At 39.4% G+C, this 22,474-nt stretch overlaps 2 protein-coding genes across 6 annotated transcripts in view; one reads left to right on the forward strand and one right to left on the reverse strand.

Moving 5' to 3' along the window:
* The window catches only part of PIK3R4 (phosphoinositide-3-kinase regulatory subunit 4), a 74,124-nt gene extending 70,343 nt beyond the window's left edge, over positions 1-3,781 (forward strand). For 2 of the 5 annotated variants that reach the window (XM_022561728.2, XM_022561729.2), the window contains 4 exons: positions 587-687; positions 1,309-1,397; positions 1,703-1,811; positions 2,666-3,776. In XM_022561728.2, coding sequence (XP_022417436.2) covers positions 587-687; positions 1,309-1,397; positions 1,703-1,811; positions 2,666-2,836 — 470 coding nt within the window. In that variant the 3' untranslated portion in view covers positions 2,837-3,776. Of the gene's footprint in view, positions 1-586; positions 688-1,308; positions 1,398-1,702; positions 1,812-2,665 lie in introns of all 5 variants that reach the window. The other 3 variants (XM_022561727.2, XM_089911157.1, XM_089911158.1) reach the window with 2 other exon arrangements.
* A 1,980-nt stretch (positions 3,782-5,761) lies between these two features.
* LOC111168165 (collagen alpha-6(VI) chain) overlaps positions 5,762-22,474 on the reverse strand; it is a 111,781-nt gene continuing 95,068 nt past the window's right edge. The window contains exons 35-36 of the mRNA XM_089911159.1: positions 21,071-21,164; positions 5,762-6,757 (exon numbers count right to left, since the gene is read on the reverse strand). Coding sequence (XP_089767285.1) covers positions 6,541-6,757; positions 21,071-21,164 — 311 coding nt within the window. The 3' untranslated portion in view covers positions 5,762-6,540. The remainder of the gene's footprint in view (positions 6,758-21,070; positions 21,165-22,474) is intronic.

The following is a 22,474-nucleotide window of genomic DNA, read 5'->3' on the forward strand; positions in this document are numbered from 1 at the left end:
CGCGGGCTCTCTCTAGTTGTGGCGAGCGAGGGCTACTCTTCGTTGCAGTGCGTGAGCTTCTCATCTCAGTGGCTTCTCTTGTTGCAGAGCACGGGCTCTAGGCACACGGGCTTCAGTAGTTGTGGCACGTGGGCTCAGTAGTTGTGGTTTGTGGGCTCTAGAGCACAGGCTCAGTAGTTGTGGCACGTGGGCTTAGTTGCTCCGTGGCATGTGGGATCTTCCTGGACCAGGGCTCGAACCTGTGTCTCCTGCATTGGCAGGTGGATTCTTAACCATTACACCACCAGGGAAGTCCTAGACTGTAGGTTTCTTGAGGGCAGAGTCTGTTTATGCTTTGCCTTTCCACCCTATACTTCTTTCCACTTGGCTGGACACCAGTAAATATTGACTAGTAGGCTATAAAAAACATTTCTTTTTTGCACTCCAGTGTGGTGGCAGGGTTACAGTATTATTTAAAAGTATTCGTGAGTGTTTCTTGCAGGATGGGAGAAAATCGAAATGGCTGTAGGCTGACTACCTCTACCAAGACATGAATCCCTAAGAGTGGAGACCTTGTCTGAGTAACGTTCTGGCCTGTTTCCCTCAGCTGTCCAGGGCAACAATGAAGTATCCATGTGGGACATGGAGACGGGTGACAGAAGGTTCACGCTCTGGGCCAGTGGTGCACCACCACTGTCTGAATTACAGGTTTGCTCCAGTTTTTATTATAAAGGCCAACATAAGCCCCCACATCCCAAGCACTTTCAGGCATTTTGCCAAACATGATATTTGTTGGGCTTTTGGGTTATGTTTTAAATTTGGGTTTTTACTAAGTATTAGGCGGGCATTGCTACCGTGTGCTTTCCAGTTCCCGCTTACTGGTGTCTGCTTCTGTGGGTGTTTTGGTTGCCAGCTCCATAAGGTTTGTGATGTCTCTTTGGAACCCCAGTAAAATATGGGTTAATTAGGAAAAGCACAGATTAAAGCTTAGATCATTAAAAAAATGGAACATGACCCCTCATACACTTTTTTAAGGGTGCTTTGTTGGGGCGGAAGGTAGGAAAGATTTTTTTTCTCCTTTAGTTGGGGTCCTTCTCATCCCAAATAGAGAATTTTGGGAAGCTGAACGGGCTCTGCTTCTTCATTCAGGATGATATAGAGCAAATGCATTTTAAATTCCCAAAGAAAGAAGATCTAAGACATACGTGATCTGTCTCTAGTCTCTTCAGTTAACCACAGACAGCTGACTTGTCTCTAGAAACGGCTACATCCTTTATGGGCTACACTGGTGTCTGTTATTTGACTCTTTATTTCTTTATTTCCTTTAAGCCTTCTCCTCACAGTGTCCACGGTCTCTACTGTAGTCCTGCAGATGGGAACCCCATCCTGCTAACAGCTGGCTCAGACATGAAAATAAGGTACAGTAAAGACACTTGATATCCAGCACTTGAAAGGAGAAAGGTAGTAAAATGTGGATGAATACTGCGGTTACCACTAGGCGTTGCTTATTATAGATACCAGCGGTAGTGTGACGTTTAACGTCATCTGCTTCTTTCAGGGACAGCTGTTAATACTTCATTTGTAACTAATTTTAGGCTCTTCTAGAAGATTGTCTTTTCCTAATGCAGAAGAGAACAAGCTAGCATTGATGAGTGTCAGCCAGTAATCATTAGTCCCTCCCCTCCTCCTTCGAGATTATCACCAGTTGTTTCTTTTACCCCAGGTTTTGGGACCTGGCTTACCCAGAGAGGTCCTATGTCATTGCAGGAAGCACTAGTTCTTCATCTGTGTCCTACTACAGGAAAATCATTGAAGGCACCGAAGTCGTCCAGGTATAAGCAGTCTTTCTTTCAACTTTTGTAGGAAAAAAAACGGCTTTCATAAATATCATGTTGATTCAAATAAATGGCTTGGCCAAGAGTGGCACTATTTCTTTGAATTTAAAAAATATGTTTTATTTTCTCTTGACTTTTCTGTATTTTTTAAATTAACTTTTATTAAAGTAGAATGAACATAGAAAGTGCATGTGTAAGTACACTGCTCAAAATAAGCACTTCAAACACTTGCCAAGTCCTTAAAACAACTTTATAAGGAAGTGCCTTTATTATTTTCCTTCTGCAAATGAGAAAGTTAAGCACAGCGAAATTAAACACGTCTAAGGTCACCCAGCTAGTAAGCAGCAGCGCTGGGACTCACACCTGGCTCGTGGGGCTCAAGAGCTTGTGTTATTGAGTCGGGCAGAGGCTGCAGAGGAGACGACATACTTGCCAGTGCTGGGCCTGGTACGTGGTCAGTAAATGAGGGGCTTCCTTTGTCACAAATAACAGTGAGCTTCAGAAGGGCTTGAGTGTCTGACAGGTGTTTACATCCATATCCCGGTTGTCTCTGCCTCTCTGTTCTTTCCCTTTGTTCTTTGATGTTGACAGAGGTAATATGCACAGATTATTGGCCTATTTGTAAGTTTTCCATATTTGTAAGTGGCTACTTGTGGAGTCCAGTGACCGGAAACCTAGAACATCACTTTGAACTCTCTCTGCTCAGTGTCTTTGTGAAAGTGTGACTCCTTCACGGGAGGGCTAGCCTAAACAAGAACAGTATTCCTCAGAAGCAGGAGGACAGACAGGTGGTAGAATGTGCTACAGCCTTTAACTTCTGGCTTTCTCCTTGACTTTTAACCACCAAACAGGAAATTCAGAATAAGCAGAAGGTGGGACCGAGTGATGATGCCCCTCGGAAGGGCCCAGAGTCTCTGCCTGTGGGTCACCACGACATCATCACAGATGTCGCCACGTTCCAGACGACACAGGGCTTCATTGTGACTGCTTCTAGAGATGGGATTGTTAAGGTTTGGAAATGAAAACTGAGTGATTTGTATAATGTGTAAAAATATATAAATATACTATAACTCAAGAGAAAAAGTATTTTTAGAGAACAGAGTGAACTCAGATTCATTTGCTTAATTTTCAGAATCATGTCTGTTTCATGATTAAACAAATCCCATGCAAGGTGGTTAAGGAAGTTGCTGGCATACTTGTGTATATCTCAGCTGGAATTAGCCAGACAATAGTATCTGGGACTTTCTTATTGTATATATCACAGAGGTGAGGAATTTAAAATGCTAAGACTTAGGTGATCTCAGTTTACTTTGTATTAAAAAAGATGACTGAAAGTTGGTTGTAAGCTATTATAATGTAAACACATTTTTTGCTATTAAAAATGCTATTCAAACTAGCCAATAAACTGTATTCAAGCATCTTAAGGGGTTTTTGTTTGTTTTTGTTGGTGTTTTTAACAGTAAACGTTAGCAGAAGAATAACCTCTCCAGCAGCACGTGTTCTGAAGACATGGACCCGGTGTTGCAGGGACTCAGTGAAAGAACTAGGCCTTATGTCCAGGTCTCTGGATTCTCAGTATCATGCTTCCTGCTCTAGCCCATCTATCTTTCTTCCAGTTTTAGAGCTGGCCTTGTTAGATGTTTAACCCTGTAGACTTGATCCCCTGTGTGTCAGTTCCAGAGTAGTGTGTCTCTTCTTGGTCATCATTACTGTTTTTTATAGGCTCTACTATAAATTCTGAAACTTGGCCCATCAGCTTGCTTTTGTCCAGTGTATATTATTTATTAAATGCATGAAAAGAGAAAAATAAAAAGATTAAGCTGTTAAAAACATGCCCCAAATTTATATTTTTAAAAGACCAAAATTTGGTCTTTCCCACTAAAATAAACCCTTCAAAATTATCGATTATTGTTCACACAGGAACTTCTCATCCACATTTAATTGTCATCTGCTTGCAGAAGTGTTTATGGTGTTCAAAATATTTTAGTTTGAAATTAGCTCTAGGAGTCTGTAAAACCAAGAAGTTGAACAGATAATCTGAGTCTAGGGAAAATACTTAATACTCCAAAAATTTAATTTGTATAATTACATAACTTAGTATGAGACATGACAGTTGCAGTGCATAGGATTCAACACACTTAAGTGTTTAGACAAGTAAACAATAAAACTATCAGAAAACCCCATCATTCAGAGAGGTCCAGGTCAGGAGTGATGGACTCTGATGGGCTGGGGAGCTCAGTGGATCCATAGAATATGCAAATTTGACATTGGCGTTTTCATGTTGTAGTGCCTCTGTTTCCCTTAATGTGTGCTAAGACCATATTTATAGAGGTTCTAGCTACTAGGTCAGATTTAGAGTCTGCAGAGGTTGGGGGAAGTTTTTTGAGACATAAACTTGTTCTGAAAATGGGCCCCAAGCCTGGAGCCATTAGATAAGCCACAGACTGATAAACGTGGGGAATGCTGAGGGAAGAGATGGAGTATGCTGATGGAGCTGTAATCCTTTTCCCCTTATCTTCCTACCACTCATTCTCCCCACTTAAAAATCCTCCCCCCCCCCCCCCCCCCGGCTTTATGAAGGTCATTTGGTTGAATTGTTACTGAGTATTACAATCTGACGCCACATTGAGTTTGCATTTCTTTTTGAATTCTAGGGGTTTTCTTTAACACGTTTGATTCATAGTTCAGTGCAGAGATAATAGAATAAATTGTCCTTTATAGTCAATTAATTTATAATTCTATATCAAGAACATCACTGCTTATTTGTGTGATTCTTGGTTTAAATAGGGTTTTGTTTAATTTACACTCAATTTATGGTACTTTCCCCTTTAAGAGGAAGAGGTAAATCATGGAAAATGCTAATATTAGCGATTAATATTTTTAAAAGGAACTTACTATTTACACTATGCTTCAGACCCCTCACCTACTAATGACTAAAACGATGACCCAAAATGCTAAAATAATCTCAATCACCAAGGAAATATTTGTTTGGTGTACTTTACTTAGCAATGCTGAAAAGATAGACAAATAACATTTTAAAAGTATTTCCAACAATAAACAGAAGAAAGGAATTTTTGCTTAATCCAGAGTTAACCAGAAAAATCCCTTTTATTAAAATACCTCTTAAATATTGCTCATCAATTTCCTGTACTTGAAACAAATTTTTCCTGAACTCCTAAGCAACATTTAGGATACATGAAGAAAGCTGATGTGCTTTATTCTTCTGTGTTACCTGAGTATGGATACAACCTTTTAACTCCTTGCTCTTTGGAGACATTGGGAGCTATTTCTATGCAGTTGCCTGGGTAAGGATGGCAGAAGTGATTTGTAAAAACACTGCAGATGGCTCTTCCTTCCCAGGTTTTATGAAGAAAGGTGTAGAAAAGAAAGTCAGATGATACCTGCTGGTATTTGGTGTCCATAACCCTGTGCCCCATGCATCCGCGCAGGGCCTCCCTCCCTTTCTGGAGAGTATGGCCATCTGTGCAGCCAGGCCACTACCACCAACTGTGGAGCCAGCTCTTAAAATTTGCCATTATGTCTAAATTAAGTATTGCTTCTTTGGTGTCTAGTTGTTGAAAACATTAGCCCTATCATAAGATTAAAAATCAGTTACGTGATCTGGGTGGGAGTGAGGAGAAAGAGCTACCAGAGGTGCACTTTGAAGACCTTTCCTGGTTTCACTCTGATCTCTTTTCGCATCTCTGGCGCCCCCGCCCCCCCACCAATAAGGATTTGTAGATTAAGACATGGACACCTTTATCTTTTCCAAACTCGCTGTGCATTTAAGCTCTTTTTAGAGCTCTGCCCGTCCTCTTTGCTGCTGCTCACTATTTACTAAAGAGCTACCTGATGCGTAACTCAGAGCTTCACCCATGACATGTTGTGTCTTTACTATTCTTGTCTAAAGAATACATGGATTAGTAAAAATAATAATAATAATAATAATGGGAAAGAAAGAATAAAAGTCTATCAAAATGGCCAGGCAGGAGGCTCTACATAATTTATGTTCTGGGGAAATATGAGTTTCTCAGTGAGTTAAGGAGGATTTGGAGCTGGGAAAAATTACCCTGTGTTTCTCACCTGTCCAAGCAAGCAAACAACTGCACAAGGTGGAGGAAAGCTTCCTGCACAAGCCCATTGGCGGTCCAGTCAGTCCAGACAGAGACCGGGGTGTGTTGAAATGGAGTCGTCGAGGAAGGTCAAATTTTCAAAGTTACGACATACAAACGGCATCAATTTCTAGGGTTAATGTTAGGATCTCCCAAAACATTAACCTTTGGTTAAATAGATGAGCATTAATCAGTCCTAAGCTGAGAAAGAAGGCTTGGTTTATAGAAAGTGGATTGGACGGAGACCTACAATTTAAAACTCAAGAGTGTTGGCCCATGTATATACACATATACACGTTATAACATTTAGCTTCAAATTACATCGCCATTAGACTTTTGAAAAAACTCCTTTTATTCTTCCATCTTTTAATGATAACAGTTCTTGAACATACCAGTCTCGGAATTATCAGGAATGGTCAAATAAATGGACAAGATATATCTTAATACCAGAGAGTGCAAGGGGTCAAGTTCTCTGATGACCCACCACTTGTGGCCACAAGGTCCTCCAAAGCGGACCTCGGATGCAGACAGACAGAAATCCAAGTAAAAGTCGTCCAACGTTGTGTTCATGAATTTAGTCATTTAAGCCCAGAGTCTTACCATGCTTCCTGAGGCTAAACTCTTCGAGCACCTTTATCATGTCGTTTGGGAGCCGTTTTTATCACTCCTTTCCCACTTTTAAAGGTATGGGATGTGTTTCTCATAAAATTTTGAACAGTATCATCTCTGCTGCCTCTTGCCATTCTTGACAGATATTTTTTATGTTGAAAGAATTTTGCCTTCTGCAATACATCTTCTTTGAGGGTAGCTTTCTGTGGTCCAGGAAGGAAGCTATACAATGAAAGAAAAGAAACCCCATAGAAGATAAATACCATTTCAACTGTAACAGATTCTATGTTAACCCATCTTCCTAAATAATTGTGCACCCATACCTTGTTGCATCCTTCCTTCAGGGTAAGTTTATTGAGATGATTCAATTGGGGATTTACACTGAACAGGTATATTAGAAGCTGATGAATAAGATACCTTGTCAAAATATGCAAAAGTATAATTTTAATAGGGAAGTTTCTTCTTCATGGAGTATATTTCACTCAGAACTTCATATGGTTGGCTCCTGTTTATTCAGATGTTGGATCAGATGGTACCTCCTTAGAGACCACCAGATGTATAGTTTTCCCAGTCCCAGTCACGCAGCACAACATGCTCTTATATTTTTCCTAACACTTATCACTATCTGATTTTTATTTACTTGTAAACTTTGTGATTTGTTCCCCCTCTTCCACCATCCCAGACAGAAAGTGTCATGAGACCATGTCTTGTCACCATAGTAACCCCAGGAACCTAGAGGAGTGCTTAGCACATGGTAGATACAAGTATTTGTTTAGTGAAAGCATCAATGAATGCCCCTTCTTCCCTCACTTCCTCCCATCCATCCATCCATCCATCCATCCGTCCATCCAAATGTTCATGCTTTATGGAAGGCACTGTGTTAGGTACAGTGGGGGACGCAGAAATAGCGCCCAGTTTGGCAGGCACACAAGGCGTTTGGTTGGGAGTCGAGAGTAACCCAACAATAAAGGGAAGCTGGGGTCAGACTCTGGGAGGCCTTGAATGCCAGACTGATGACAGGGAATCAGAAGCCAAGTGCTGACCAGAAGTCCTAGCCTGTTCAATCAAACTTTCTGTATTGATGGAAATGTCCTATGATCTGCACTGGCCAGTATGGCAGCCACTGGTCACATGCGGCTGCCGAGCACTTGAAACGTGGCTAGTGTGACCAAGAAGCTGAATTTTTAGTTTCATTTAGCTGAAAGCTAGTGGCTACTGTAGTGGACAGCACGGAAAGGGAGCCATTTCAGACCTCATCTCACAGGGAGGCAGTGGAAAGAGCCTTGGGTCCTGGAACATTCTTACATTCTAGGTCCTCTATTACTAGCTGAGCAGCTCTGAGCGGATCACTTAACTAGAGGGAACCTTGTTTCTTCAGGTGTAAAATGAGGATGACAACCACCAATGTTGCTGTGAGCGACAATCGAAGTCCCATGGTGTCTGCTGGTTACAGATGAGGAGACTGAGTGTGAGGTTGCAGGAGAGGCAGAGCTGAGGCTACAATCAACTCTTCTGAGAGTCCCGTGTGACTTCCACTCAACTAGGTTTTTATCCAGGACACTATAGAGACCTATCAAGATATTTGGAATAAGAAAGTGAAATGATAAATGTCATGCTGTCAGAAGCACCTGGATATGGGTGCAGAACCACAGGAGGGCAGGCGGCCTGGGGCAGAGGTTAAGAAGCTATGTGGAGCCTGGCACATAAGCTCTTCATAAAATTTTTAGAATAAGTGAGAGCCTGGTGGCATAAGAGAAACTAACTGAATTGTGGTCACGGGAAGAGTCATGAGAACTCCAAAATGTTGAGACCAGGAGGACAGTGGCAACATTCACCATATTCACCATGATCCATTCCTTTGCATTTGGATTTTTCTGCTTTATCCAGCTATAAATCTGATCTGTCTCACAAAAACATCACTATTTAGAAAATGAGTAAGTAGAGGATGTAAAAAGAATTTAAAGTTACTCTGCTTTCCCCTTTCTCTCTCTGTCTTTGTCTCTGTCTCACAAACACTCCCTGCATATTCTTCTTTCGTGTATAATGAGAGCTGAGGGTAAGGGAGACATCAAACCAACCGAGAAGCCTAGCATTCACGTCACACAGACCCTGAGGCCTCCACACCTTATGTACTGTATGTCTGGGCTTCTGTCAGTGCTACCAGAGATGCACTACATTGATCAACAAACTCCTCCCAATCACCAAGAACAGCGGCCACGGCTAAATTCCAGTGCAAATAAAATTTCCTTACACCTTCCCCATTTTGCTCTTCTCTATATTTTCTTGTTAATTTCCAGACTAAATATTACGAACTCAAATCCTCCAAAGTTGTAACTGTATGCACAAGCTACGGCCCCACAGATCGTGAGGGGACATTCTTTTAGGTCTGGAACATACTGTTTCCATGGCTTGAGTTTATCTTGTCTATACTGGTCTCTCCCCTCCACCCTCATTCTCTTTCCCTTTGCATTGGCTCCTTTTTATATTAAATTTAGTTAACTTTGTTGTCTTCCTCCCTCTTTGTTAAGAAGAAGTTGTTAAATTGGTAATTGCTTCTATAGCATTGCGTTGCTATTTTTTCCCCTCAAATATTTTTATTCTTAAAAGGGTTGAAGATGATAAACACCACATCTCTGAATTTTCACCTTTTCCACTGTGTCATACGTGGAGTTGGTATTGGAGAAGCATTTGATAAGAATCATTTGATTACTCTGGGAATCATACAGACTTTCTGCTTTTCTTTCTCTCATTCTATATTGTTCAGATACTTCTTTGCTGATGGGTAACTTCGACAATATGTAATCAAGATAAAGAAACAGGAGTGAAATACCGTCCATTCATTTTGCAACGTGTGCCCAGCACCAGTAAAGTTTCTAGAAAGAAAGATGTGGCAACTCGGTAAAATGTGGTGGGTGGAACTAATTGTAGATTTCAATCCTCTGTGATCACAGATTCCTTCAACCATGCAGACAACCAGGAGTCAGCCCAGCTGCATTTATTAGTTGACTGGATGCACTGGAGTGGAAAATGCAGACAAGATTACTTTTATTTCGAGAATTCTTTTTATCTTAATATACATTTTTGTGTGTCTAGAAAACACACTTTGGAAAGCAGAATTACAACAGATGTATATTCATATGGCACTGGCGACTGTGTCCATTTTTACAATTCAATTGTTCCGGTTCTGGCCTGTCATCGCTTTCAAGTCTGGCACGAGTGCTTATCTGCCTGGATGAATAGGCAGGTGGCTTTCAGTCTTTCACTGTCTCTGAGTGGATCTAAGTGCTTACATAGAGGCTGCCCTGCAATCTCTCCTTCGTGGGCATGTCTCTTGCTTGTGGTTTGGTTCAGTGTCTTTTACCAGAGAAGAACAAGCTTTTACCTGTATATCTCAGAATCTGACAGCGGAATGATCTAATTCTCACGTGGCAAGTCATCCTATGTCCAGGCCTCTTGCCTCTGCATCCCTTCTGTTGAAGAGCTCAGGCAGGCAGTTTCAGAAGAAGCTGTGTGCTTGTTACCTTTTATTATAGTCTTTGGTTACTTAGAGAAGGCCTGGGGAGTCCCAGCCTAACACATGGTCAGGGAGTCACTGATGGCAGTGTGGATTTCATGACTCAATTCCTTATGCCCCAGCATTTCCTGACATTTCACCATTCCAGGTATGTGGGAGAATCTGAGCCTCCAGTGTATCTTAGGGCAATGTGCAGAAGCGGGAAGAAACACAGGGTGGGAATGGTTTCCAAAAAAGTCTTTAATTTCTATAGGCTGGCTCCCGCACCTGCCCTTGCAATTATCTATAATATGTGGAGCCTGATCCACGTGCAAATTCGAAGCCTCTTTCCACGCTACCAGACACCTGCAGCAGGGGGAGCCCTGCTCCTCCTGGACTGACCGCACAGGCCGGTTTAGGCCTGACTTCAGAAGCATTTGCTGCTGGACAGTTCCCCTGCTTCCCAGCAAGGTGAGAGGCTTCTCGGAGCTTCTGAAGCTGGGGCTTCCGGGCCGGGGGGAGGGCCTTGGGCCCCATCACCACACAGGAATGCACACACTGCACAGTAGGAGGAGCCACACTGTCAGAAGCATCTGTCTAAGTGTGATTCTCAGGGGCTGGGGCACTCTGATTTCAGTCAGATGTGGGGCACGTATGCACGTGTTAGCATGATTTACGCTGAAACAAACAACCACCAAAAAAAACCCACTCTCCTAACTGATTTCAATTATTTTTAATTAAAAAATAAGTAATATTCATACATGCAAAGGCTATGATATATATGTATATTATTATTTTAAAATAACTTCTGCCTTTGTTGCTGATAAATTTTTTTTAATTAAGATATTTTAAAAAGTAAATTCTACTCTCATTCCATTCTTTGGGTATATTCTATTTTTTTCTATAACATTGCTTTAAAATATTTATTTTTTAAATTAAAAAGCAGTTTTTACATCTTTAAATAAAATTGAAGTATAGTTAATTTACAATATTGTGTTAATTTCTGTTTTTTAATTGTATTTTTTTATTGAAGTATTTAAAAAATTTTAGTATATATTTTTTTTCTATTACACCTTAAGAGCAATGTTTAGCTCATTAGCTTTTAGAGTTTAAAAAATTTCCCTAACGTACTATGGAAAACACTATGGAGGTTCCTCAAAAAATTAAAAATAGAACTGCTATATGATCCAGCAATTCCACTTCTGGGTATTTGCCTGAAGAAAATGAAAACACTAATTTGAAAAGATATATGCACCCCTATGTTCACTGCAGCAAAATTCACAATAACCAAGATACAGAAGCAAACTATGTATCCATCGACAGATGAATGGATAAAGAAGATGTGGTGTATATAGACACAATGGAATACTACTCAGCCACAAAAAAGAATGAAATAATGCTATTTATAATATGGATGGACCTAGAGGGTATTATGCTAAGTGAAATATGTCAGACAAACACCATATGATTTCACTTATATGTGGAATCTAAAATAACAAACAAAACCTGCAGAAACAGATTCCTTGATACAGAGAACAAACTGGTGGTTGCTAGAGAGGAAGGGAAGGGAGGATGGGCGAAACAGGTGAAGGGGATTAAGAGGCGCACACTTCCAGTTATAAAATAAATAAGTCACGGGGATGAAATATATAGAATAAGCAATATAGTCAGTAACAGTGTAACAATTTTAAATGGGGACAGATGGTAACTAGACTTATGGTGATCATCTAGTAATGTATATAAATGTTGACTCACTATGTTGTACACTTGAAACTAATATAACATTGTATGCCAATTAAAAAAATTTCCCTAACATAAGAAATAAAACTATAAACTTTCCTAAACTATGAATTCTGAAGCATCCCACAAGTTTTGGCATGTAATATTTTGATTATTATACAGTTCTAAGTATTTTTAAGTTTTCACTATGATTTTTGTCTCATTAGTTATTTAGAAATGTGATTTTGATTAAAAAACATATGGGCTTAAAAAATATTGTTTGTATTAATTTCTAACTTAATTGCACTGTGATCAATTGGACTGTATGGGGCCAGTTCTTAGAAATTTGTTGACACTTGATTTATAAGCTAAAAACTGCACAGTGAACCCCTGTACACCCTCCACGCTGATGCAACAGTTGTTAATGTTCCGTGTGTTCAGAAGAATGTCTCATTCTTCTGTGCAGGATTCTATACGAGTCTATTAAATCAAGCTTGTTACTTATGATTAAATCTTTATATCTTTAATTTTTGTCTGCTTGACCTAACAGTATTCAAACTGATGTAGCGAAATCTCCAACTCTGATGATTTTTTTTTTTTTTTTTTTGGCAGTACGCGGGCCTCTCACTGTTGTGGCCTCTCCCGTTGTGGAGCACAGGGTCCGGATGCGCAGGCTCAGCGGCCATGGCTCGCGGGCCCAGCCGCTCCGCGGCATAGGGGATCTTCCCAGACCGGGGCATGAACCTGTGTCCCCCACATCGGCAGGCGGACTCTCAACCACTGCGCCACCAGGGAAGCCCTCTGATGATATTTTAATGCCAATTTCTCCCTTTTCAATTTCCACATTGTATATTTCAAAATTATTTTATGACCCTCTTATAAATTTAGAATTGTTGTATCTTCTTCATGAATTAAACACTTATCATCATGTGCCGATCTCTACAAAATGGTGTTGTTTAAGAGCATATTTTATAGGACTCACTTCACTTAGAAACTAATACAACATTGTAAATCAACTATACTTCAATAAAATAAAAAAAATTAGGTATATTTTATCTGATATTAATATAGCTTTTCCAGTTTTCTTTTTAAAATATTTGCCTGTTATACTTTTTTCCCATGATTTTACTTTCAACTTTTCCATGTCCTCATTTTGTAGCTGTGTCTCTTGAAAACAGTTATACCTGGATTTTATTTTGTTTTCTTAAATCCGTCACTCTCTAACTGGAACTGGCACGCTTAGTCTGTACATTTTTGTTATAATTACTGAGATATAGAAGTGGATTGGATTCTGCTGTCTTACTTTGTGTCTATCACTTGTCCTTTTTTTCCTTTCTTGCTTTTTTATTTAAAAAATATTACGTTGTTGTTTGCTTTTATTCCATTTTCCCTTACTACATTTCGGGAAGTTAGCTACTTTTTATGTTTTTTCATGTGTGCCCCCCAAATTTTAATGTATTTTTTTAACATCTATATTGGAGTATAATTGTTTTACAATGGTGTATTCGTTTCTGCTTTATAACAAAGAGAATCAGTTATACATATACATATATCGCCACATCTCTTCCCTCTTGCGTCTCCCTCTAACCCTCCCTAACCCACCCCTCTGGGTGGTCACAAAGCACCAAGCTGATCTCCCTGTGCTATGCGGCTGCTTCCCACTAGCTATCTATTTTACGTTTGGTAGTGTATATATGTCCATGCCACTATCTCACTTTGTCCCAGCTTACTCTTCCCCCTCCCCATATCCTCAAGTCCATTCTCTAGTAGCTCTGTGTCTTTATTCCCATCTTACCCCAAGGTTCTTCATGACCTTTTTTTTTTTTTTCTTAGATTCCATATATATGTGTTAGCATACGGTATTTGTTTTTCTCTTTCTGACTTACTTCACTCTGTATGACAGACTCTAGGTCCATCCACCTCACTACAAATAACTTAATTTCGTTTCTTTTTATGGCTGAGTAATATTCCATTGTATATCTGTGCCTCATCTTCTTTATCCATTCATCTGTTGATGGACACTTAGGTTGCTTCCATGTCTGGCTATTGTAAGTAGAGCTGCAATGAACATTGTGGTGCATGACTCTTTTTGAATTATGGTTTTCTCAGGGTATATGCCCAGTAGTGGTATTGCTAGGTCATACGGTAGTTCTATTTTTAGTTTTTTGAGGAACCTCCATAATGTTCTCCATAGTGGCTGTATCAATTTACATTCCCACCAACAGTGCAAGAGGGTTCCCTTTTCTCCACACCCTCTCCAGCATTTATTGTTTGTAGACTTTTTGATGATGGCCATTCTGTCTGGTGTGAGGTGACACCTCATTGTAGTTTTGATTTGCATTTCTCTAAAGATTAGTGATGTTGAGCATCCTTTCATGTGTTTGTTGTCAATCTGTATATCTTCTTTGGAGAAATGTCTATTTAGGTCTTCTGCCCATTTTGGGTTTGGGATTTTTGTTTTTCTGATATTGAGCTGCATGAGCTGCTTGTAAATTTTGGAGATTAGTCCTTTGTCAGTTGCTTCATTTGCAAATGTTTTCTCCCATTCTGAGGGTTGTCTTTTCACCTTGTTTATGTTTTTCTTTGCTGTGCAAAAGCTTTTAAGTTTCATTAGGTCCCATTTGTTTATTTTTGTTTTTATTTCCATTTCTCTAGGAGGTGGGTCAGAAAGGATCTTGCTGTGATTTATGTCATAGAGTGTTCTGCCTATGTTATCCTCTAAGAGTCTGATAGTGTCTGGCCTTACATTTAGATCTTTAATCCATTTTGAGTTTTTTTCTATATGATGTTAGGGAGCGTTCTAACTTCATTCTTTTACATGTAGCTGTCCAGTTTTCCCAGCACAACTTATTGAAGAGGCTGTCTTTTCTCCATTGTATATCCTTGCCTCCTTTATCAAAGATAAGGTGACCATATGTGCATGGGTTTGTCTCTGTGCTTTTATCCTGTTCCATTGATCTATATTTCTGTTTTTGTGCCCGTACCATGCTGTCTTGATTACTTTAGCTCCGTATAATAGTCTGAAGTCTGGGAACCTGATTCCTCCAGCTCCGTTTTTCTTTCTCAAGATTGCTTTTTCTATTCGGGGTCTTTTGTGTTTCCATACAACTTCTGAAATTTTTTGTTTTAGTTCTGTGGAAAATGCCATTGGTACTTTGATAGGGATTGCATTGAATCTGTAGGTTGCTCGGGGTAGTATAGTCATTTTCACAATATTGATTCTTTCAATCCAAGAACATGGTATATCTCTCCATCTGTTTGTATCATCTTTATTTTCTTTCATCAGTGTCTTATAGTTTTCTCCATACAGGTCTTTTGTGTCCTTAGGTAGGTTTATTCCTAGGTATTTTATTCTTTTTGTTGCAGTGGTAAATGGGAGTGTTTCCTTAATTTCTCTTTCAGATTGTTCATCATTAGTGTATAGGAATGCCAGAGATTTCTGTGCATTAATTTTGTATCCTGCTATTTTACCAGATTCATTGATTAGCTCTAGTAGTTTTCTGGTGGCATCTTTAGGATTCTCTATGTATAATATCATGTCTTCTGCAAACAGTGACAGCTTTACTTCTTCTTTTCGGATTTGGATTCCTTTTGTTTCTTTTTCTTCTCTGATTGCTGTGGCTAAAACTTCCAAAACTATGTTGAATAAGAGTGGTGAGAGTGGGCAACCTTTTCTTGTTCCTGATCTTAGAGGAATTGGTTTCAGTTTCCACCATTGAGAACGATGTTGGCTGTGGGTTTGTCATATGTGGCCTTTATTATGTTGAGGTAGCTTCCCTCTATGCCTGCTTTCTGGGGAGTTTTTTATCATAAATGGGTGTTGAATTTTGTCAAAAGCTTTTTCTGCATCTGTTGAGATGATCATATGTTTTTTCACCTTCAGTTTGTTAATATGGTGTATCACATTGATTGATTTGCATATATTGAAGAATTCTTTCATTCCTGAGATAAATCCCACTTGATCATGGTGTATGATCCTTTTAATGTGCTGTTGGATTCTGTTTGCCAGTATTTTGTTGAGGATTTTTGCGTCTATGTTCATCAGTGATATCGGCCTGTAGTTTTCTTTTTTTGTGGCATCTTGGTCTGGTTTTGGTATCAGGGTGATGGTGGCCTCCTAGAATGTTTGGGAGAATTCCTCCCTCTGCTATATTTTGGAAGAATTTGAGAAGGATAGGTGTTAGCTCTTCTCTAAATGTTTGATAGAATTCGCCTGTGAAGTCATTTGGTCCTGGGCTTTTGTTTGTTGGAAGATTTTTAATCACAGTTTCAATTTCAGTGCTTGTGATTGGTCTGTTTATATTTTCTCTTTCTTCCTGGTTCAGTCCCGGAAGGTTGTGCTTTTCTAAGAATTTTTCCATTTCTTCCAAATTGTCCATTTTATTGGCATATAGTTGCTTATAGTAATCTCTCATGCCCCTTTGTATTTCTGCAGTGTCAGTTGTTACTTCTCCTTTGTTATTTCTAATTCTATTGGTTTGAGTCTTCTCCCTTTTTTTTTTGATCAGTCTGGCTAATGGTTTATCAATTTTGTTTATCTTCTCAAAGAACCACCTTTTTGTTTTATTAATCTTTGCTATTGTTTCCTTCATTTCTTTTTCAGTTATTTCTGATCTGATCTTTATGATTTTTTTCCTTCTGCTAAGTTTGGGGGTTTTTTGTCCTTCTTTCTCTAATTTTTTTAGGTGTAAGGTTAGGTTGTTTATTTGATATGTTTCTTGTTTCTTGGGTAGGCTTGTATTGCTGTACTTCCCTCTTAGAACTGCTTTTGCTGCGTCCCGTAGGTTTTCGGTTGACGTGTTTTCATTGTCATTTGTTTCTGGGTATTTTTTGATTTCCTCTTTCATTTCTTCACTGATCTCTTGGTTATTTAGTAGTGTACTGTTTAGCCTCCATGTGTTTGTATTTTTTACAGAATTTTTCCTGTAACTGATATCTAGTCTCATAGAATTGTGGTCGAAAAAGATACTTGATACGATTTCAATTTTCTTAAATTTACCAAGGCTTGACTTGTGACCCAAGGTATGATCTATCCTGGAAGAATGTTCCATGAGCACTTGAGAAGAAAGTGTATTCTATTGTTTTGGGATGGAATGTCCTGTAAATGTCAATTAAGTCCATCTTGTTTAATGTGTCATTTAAAGCTTGTGTTTCCTTATATATTTCATTTTGGAGGATCTGTCCATTGGTGAAAATGGGGTGTTAATGTCCCCTAGTACGATTGTGTTACTGTCGATTTCCCCTTTTATGGCTGTTTGCATTTGCCTTATGTGTTGAGGTGCTCTTATGTTGGGTGCATAAATATTTACAATTGTTATATATTCTTCTTGGATCGATCCCTTGATCATTATATAGTGTCCTTCTTTGTCTCTTGTAATAGTCTTTATTTTAAAGCCTATTTTGTCTCATGAAAATTGCCACTCCAGCTTTCTTTTGATTTCCATTTTCATGAATATCTTTTCCATCCCCTCACTTTCAGTCTGTATGTGTCCCTAGGTCTGAAGGGCATCTCTTGTAGACAGCATGTATACAGGTCTTGTTTTTGTATTTAGGTCTTGTATACAGGTCTTGTATTCAGCCAGTTTGTGTCTTTTGGTTAGATCATTTAATCCATTTACATTTAGGGTAGTTATCGATATGTATGTTCTTAATGTATTTTTAAAAGAGTCTTCAACAGCCTAACCACCAGCCCAAACAACACAAATTCCTAGAACACTTTAAGTCCATTCATTTCCCATGACATATTATTGCCCCTTTTTTCAATGCTGTCTTTTTTCCCTTTAAAACTCAAGGCTTCATTTTTTAATAACAAAAGATAATTTTATTGTTCACTGTCTTTTCTCATGTTTAAATAATTAATATTTATTAATACTTATATTTATAGTCTTAGTACAACTTGTTTTTTCTGTTAAAGCCACCAAGGGCCAAATGTTTTATTTTCATAGCTTTTTAAACAAGTACAGCCTTTTGGTAACCCTACAAATTTGATATGACTATAATTTAAAAGTACAACACATTTAGATTTACCTAAATATTGACAATTTTTTTATCATCTACTATTCTTGCATCACAGTCCTTCCTTCTGTGGTCTTTATTTTCCTTAAAGTACTTTTTTTTTTTAACCTGGGCCCCCTGCATTAGGAGTGCAGAGTCTTTTTAAAAATCAATTAATTAATTAGGCTGCGTTGGGTCTTAGTTGCGGCATGCGGGACCTTCGCTGTGGCGCCTGGGCTTCTCTCTAGTTGTGGTGCACGGGCTCCAGAGTGCATGGGCTCAGTAGTTGCGGTGTGTGGGCTTAGTTGCCCCGTGGCCTGTGGGATCTTAGTTCCCCTACCAGGGATCTAACCCATGTCCTCTGCATTGGAAGGCAATTCTTAACCACTTGACCACCAGGGAAGTCCCTGAAGTACATACTTTAGAAGTTCCTTTAGCAAAGGTCTTTTTGTGATGAACTATTGTTTTTGTCTTTCTAAATTGTCTTTGTTTCACCATTTTTATTTTTTATAAATTTATTTATTTATTTTTGGCTGCATTGGGTCTTTGTTGCTGCATGCAGGCTTTCTTTAGTTGCAGTGAGCTGGGGCTACTCTTCGTTGTGGTGTGCAGGCTTCTCATTGCGGTGGCTTCTCTTATTGCAGCGCACGGGCTCTAGGTGCGAGGGCTTCAGTAGTTGTGGTGCATGGGCTCAGTAGTGGTGTGTGGGCTTAGTTTCTCCACAGCATGTGGGATCTTCCTGGACCAGGGCTCGAACCTGTGTCCCCTGCATTGGTAGGCAGATTCTTAACCACTGCACCACCAGGGAAACCCTCATTATTTTTGAAAGACAGTTTTTCTAAGTTGGCAAATTTTTTTCCCCACTATTTAAAATGTTCTCAATAGTTTTGTGGCTTCTACTACTGCTACTGATTATTCAGCTGCCAGCCTAATTATAGTTTCTCTGCAGATGTCCTACTCTTTATTTCTGGCTGCTTTTAAGTTTTCTTCATCCTGGTGTTCTGCATTCCCCTACACCATTCCAACTGCTGTTTCTTTCTATTTATCCTGACTGTTATACCTTGTCTTTTCTTCATCTTTTAATTCATGTCTCTAATAAGTTCTTGAAAATGATCTTCCCTTTATGTCTTTGAATACTGTCTCTGATTTGTTATTTCTATTTCATCTTTCTAGAATTCCACTTAGCTATAGGTTAGATCTTTCCAATCTGTTCTGTCTCTAAACTTCTTATATTTATTTATCTTCTTTGCATTCTGAGTAATTTCTTCAGCTTTATTTTTCCAGTTCATTAAGTTTCTCTTCAGATGTGTCTATTGCTCTGTTTAATCCATCCACTGAGTTTTACAAGTTATCTTTTTACTTTGAAAATTGTCAAATTCACAGAATATTATAAAGATCAGAGAACCATGAATAAATACTGGTATATCTTTCATCTAGATCAGTGGTCCCCAGCCTTTCACCAGGGACTGGTTTTGTAGAAGACAATTTTTCCATGGACGGGGTGTGTGGGAGAATGGTTCAGGTGGTAATGCGGGCAATGGGGAGCAGCAGATGAAGCTTCGCTGGCTCTCCCGCTGCTCACCTCCTGCTGTGCAGCCCTGTTCCTAACAGGTGCTGGTCCTCGGCCCAGCGGTTAGGGACCCCTGATCTAGATGGTTCTCCACCTGTTACCATCTTGCTACTCTGTGTGCATGTACACATATATACATATATATATATATATCTATATATCTATATACACACATATATACATATATATGCATATACACATATATACTTATATATGCATATACACACACTTTACTTCCTTTTAGGAAACCATCTGAAAGTAGGTTGCAGCCATCATGCATGTTACTCTTAAATACTTCAGCATACCTCTCTCAAGAAAAAAGACATTCTATTACACAAACATGATACTATTACCACACATAAGGAAATTCACATGAATCAATAATATTACCCAACATATTGTTCATACTCAAATTTCCCCAATTATCCCCCAGATGTCATTAATATAAGCTCTTTTTTCTAATCTAGGATCCAATCAAGGTTCACACCACTACATTTGGCTGTTATGTCTCTGTAGTTTCTCCAATTCTAGGACACTACCTCACGTCCCTCTGCTGTTCAAGACATTGAAACCTAGGGAGAATATAGGCCGGCTGTTCTGAAGAACATCCCATATTCTGGAATTGTCCAGTGGTTTCCTCATTATTAGACTTGGGTCAAACATCTTCAGCCAGAGTCCCACATGGGTGATACTGTATCTCCCCCTGCCTCCCTCATGAGACACATAGTGTCAGATCCTGGTTACAGTGGGTAGGGCCAGACCTCACCATGTAAAGGCACATTTCCCCTCTGTCATTAATAAATATGTGAGGGGTTCTGTGGGACTGTAAATAGCCTGCCCCCCAACTTGTCACCCACTGGTTTTAGCATTCCTTGATCCTTGCCTGACTCAGTTATTACAATAGGGATTACAAATTGGTAATTTTCTAATTCTACCACTTTTTCTATATTTATTAGCTAGCATACTTCTATAAAAAAGAAATTTTCCTCCCCTTCTCTCTTTTTGGGTCTCTAGATAGACTTGTGGATTTTTTTTGTGTGTGTGTGGTACGCAGTCCTCTCACTGTTGTGGCCTCTCCCGTTGCAGAGCACAGGCTCCGGACGCGCAGGCTCAGCGGCCATGGCTCATGGGCCCAGCCGCCCTGCGGCATGTGGGATCTTCCTGGACCGGGGCACGAACCCGTGTCCCCTGCATTGGCAGGCGGACCCTCAACCACTGCGCCACCAGGGAAGCCCAGACTTGTGGATTTTAAAACTTCAGTGTTGTAATCCATTACCATCATTAGTCTTTCTGATGTTCAAATTGTTCAAAATTGGGCCAGTGGGAACCCTTTCAAGACAACTCCTTTGTCCTTTTGACATGACAGTTTTTGCTACTTTCTTGCTTTCTGGCATAACAAATGTTCCAGGCTCACATTGTACTTTCCCTGTTACAGGCTAGGATTAGTTATTTCTCCAAGAAACCTGGTTCCTTTTAGTGGGGAATGATACTTAGAAACCAAGATCTGGTTATCAGGTCTGCTCATTGCCACTGGGGTGTCCCATTGGTTGTTTTAGTTCAACAATTAGATTTTCTATTTTAAAAAACTCTTATTTGATTGTTTTCAGATCAACCTGGTCATCTTTTTAGTATCTCTCGTTCCCTCAAATTATATTTTATTATCATGTAGTGGTAGATTTTGTCCAAATAGGATAAAGAAGGAGAAAAGGAGGAGGAAGGGGACACATTCATTTATCAAGTAATACCAAGCAGGTAATACCTTCGCAACTGGCGCGTGGGCTGCCGCAGATCTGCAGAGCTGAGTCTGTAGCACTTTGCTTTGATGTTTATTGGTGGATATTTGTTGATTGCACCTAGGAAGAAAAGAAATCTGTGAGGGGACTCTTTTTCACAGCAATTAACATTACAGCAATCTGCTCTGCATGCAAAGTGTCCCTTCACTGTTTTCAACATCCATCAAAGGAAGACACCAACTAAGGTGGCCATGTGAGATGAAAGCAGATTTCTCAGGGTGGCCTCTAAAATTGGGTTTAGAAAATGCATGACTGTCAAATTTATAAGTGGAAAAGTCAACTTACTTTTCAATAAGGTGCCCTTAGCTGCTAAAGTCCATCAAACATTAGAGGAGAAATCACAAGCCCATCCTAACAGTCTGGTCTCTGACATGAACTAATTAGAATAGTTATTTTTTACTTGCTCCTTTGGAATATTAAAATGCAAAGGGAAAAGGATATTTCCTTTATGGTCTCCATATCAATAACAACAACAGTAACCACAGTGCCATCTTGGGTTTAATTCATTATAATTCATTTCACCTGAAGTATATTAATTTTTCATAATATGAAAGCATGCCTCTTCCCACACCATTTAAACATTAAAAAAACATTTTTTGATGAGAAACTTTAAAAAATGCATTATTATTTCCGTGAAACAATTTAATTGTGTGTTAAACACAATTAAGTCTCTTCCTGATGGTCTCAGGTCGTCTAAGTAGCAAGTTGGTCCTGGGCTGTGATCCAGCACTACCTTCTGAGCTGCTATTGTAGACTGGGCTGTGTGTTTCTAGACTGAATGGCCAAGACTGTGATGTTTCCTTTATGTATATCTGATCTTTAATTATCTGTCTTAACTCTAAGGTTGTCAGTCAGTAGTTTTGCATAGAAAATATGTCGATTCTGATGTGAACTGTGTCTGATAGCCAATTCTGTCACAGCAGTGTGATAAAAAAGAGTCACTTAGAGAGGGAGCTGGACTGGGATGCCTAGGAGGGTGAGGACCACATCTGTTTTGGTCCCTCCTTGATACCCCATACCTCAACAGTGAGTGGCTCAGAGTAGGTACCTAATACATACATGTTAATGTTGAGGGGTGAGTGTGGGTCTGGGGGCCTGCTATTGAATGGAGCATGTAGGATTGAATATGATTATGTTAAAATCTTTTCAACTTTTTGTACTTTCACAGCTATCGTTTAAAGATTGGAGATTTCTAGATACTTAAAGTTTTAGAAAACTTTAAACACCAAGTAATTCTTCTTAAAACATCTCTTCCACTTTCCCTGGGTGATGGAGGTCGGTGTCATTTATCTAATCATACAGTTTGACTAGTTACCATGAAACACCATTAAGAATTTTGCTGAGCTGGGGAAGGAAATTCCATCTTAACT

Source organism: Delphinapterus leucas, chromosome 4 (genome assembly GCF_059928025.1).
Source record: "Delphinapterus leucas isolate spDelLeu-1000000601 "Yukka" chromosome 4, BTC_Dleu_Yukka2, whole genome shotgun sequence".
In the NCBI taxonomy this organism is placed as follows: Eukaryota; Metazoa; Chordata; class Mammalia; order Artiodactyla; family Monodontidae; genus Delphinapterus; species Delphinapterus leucas.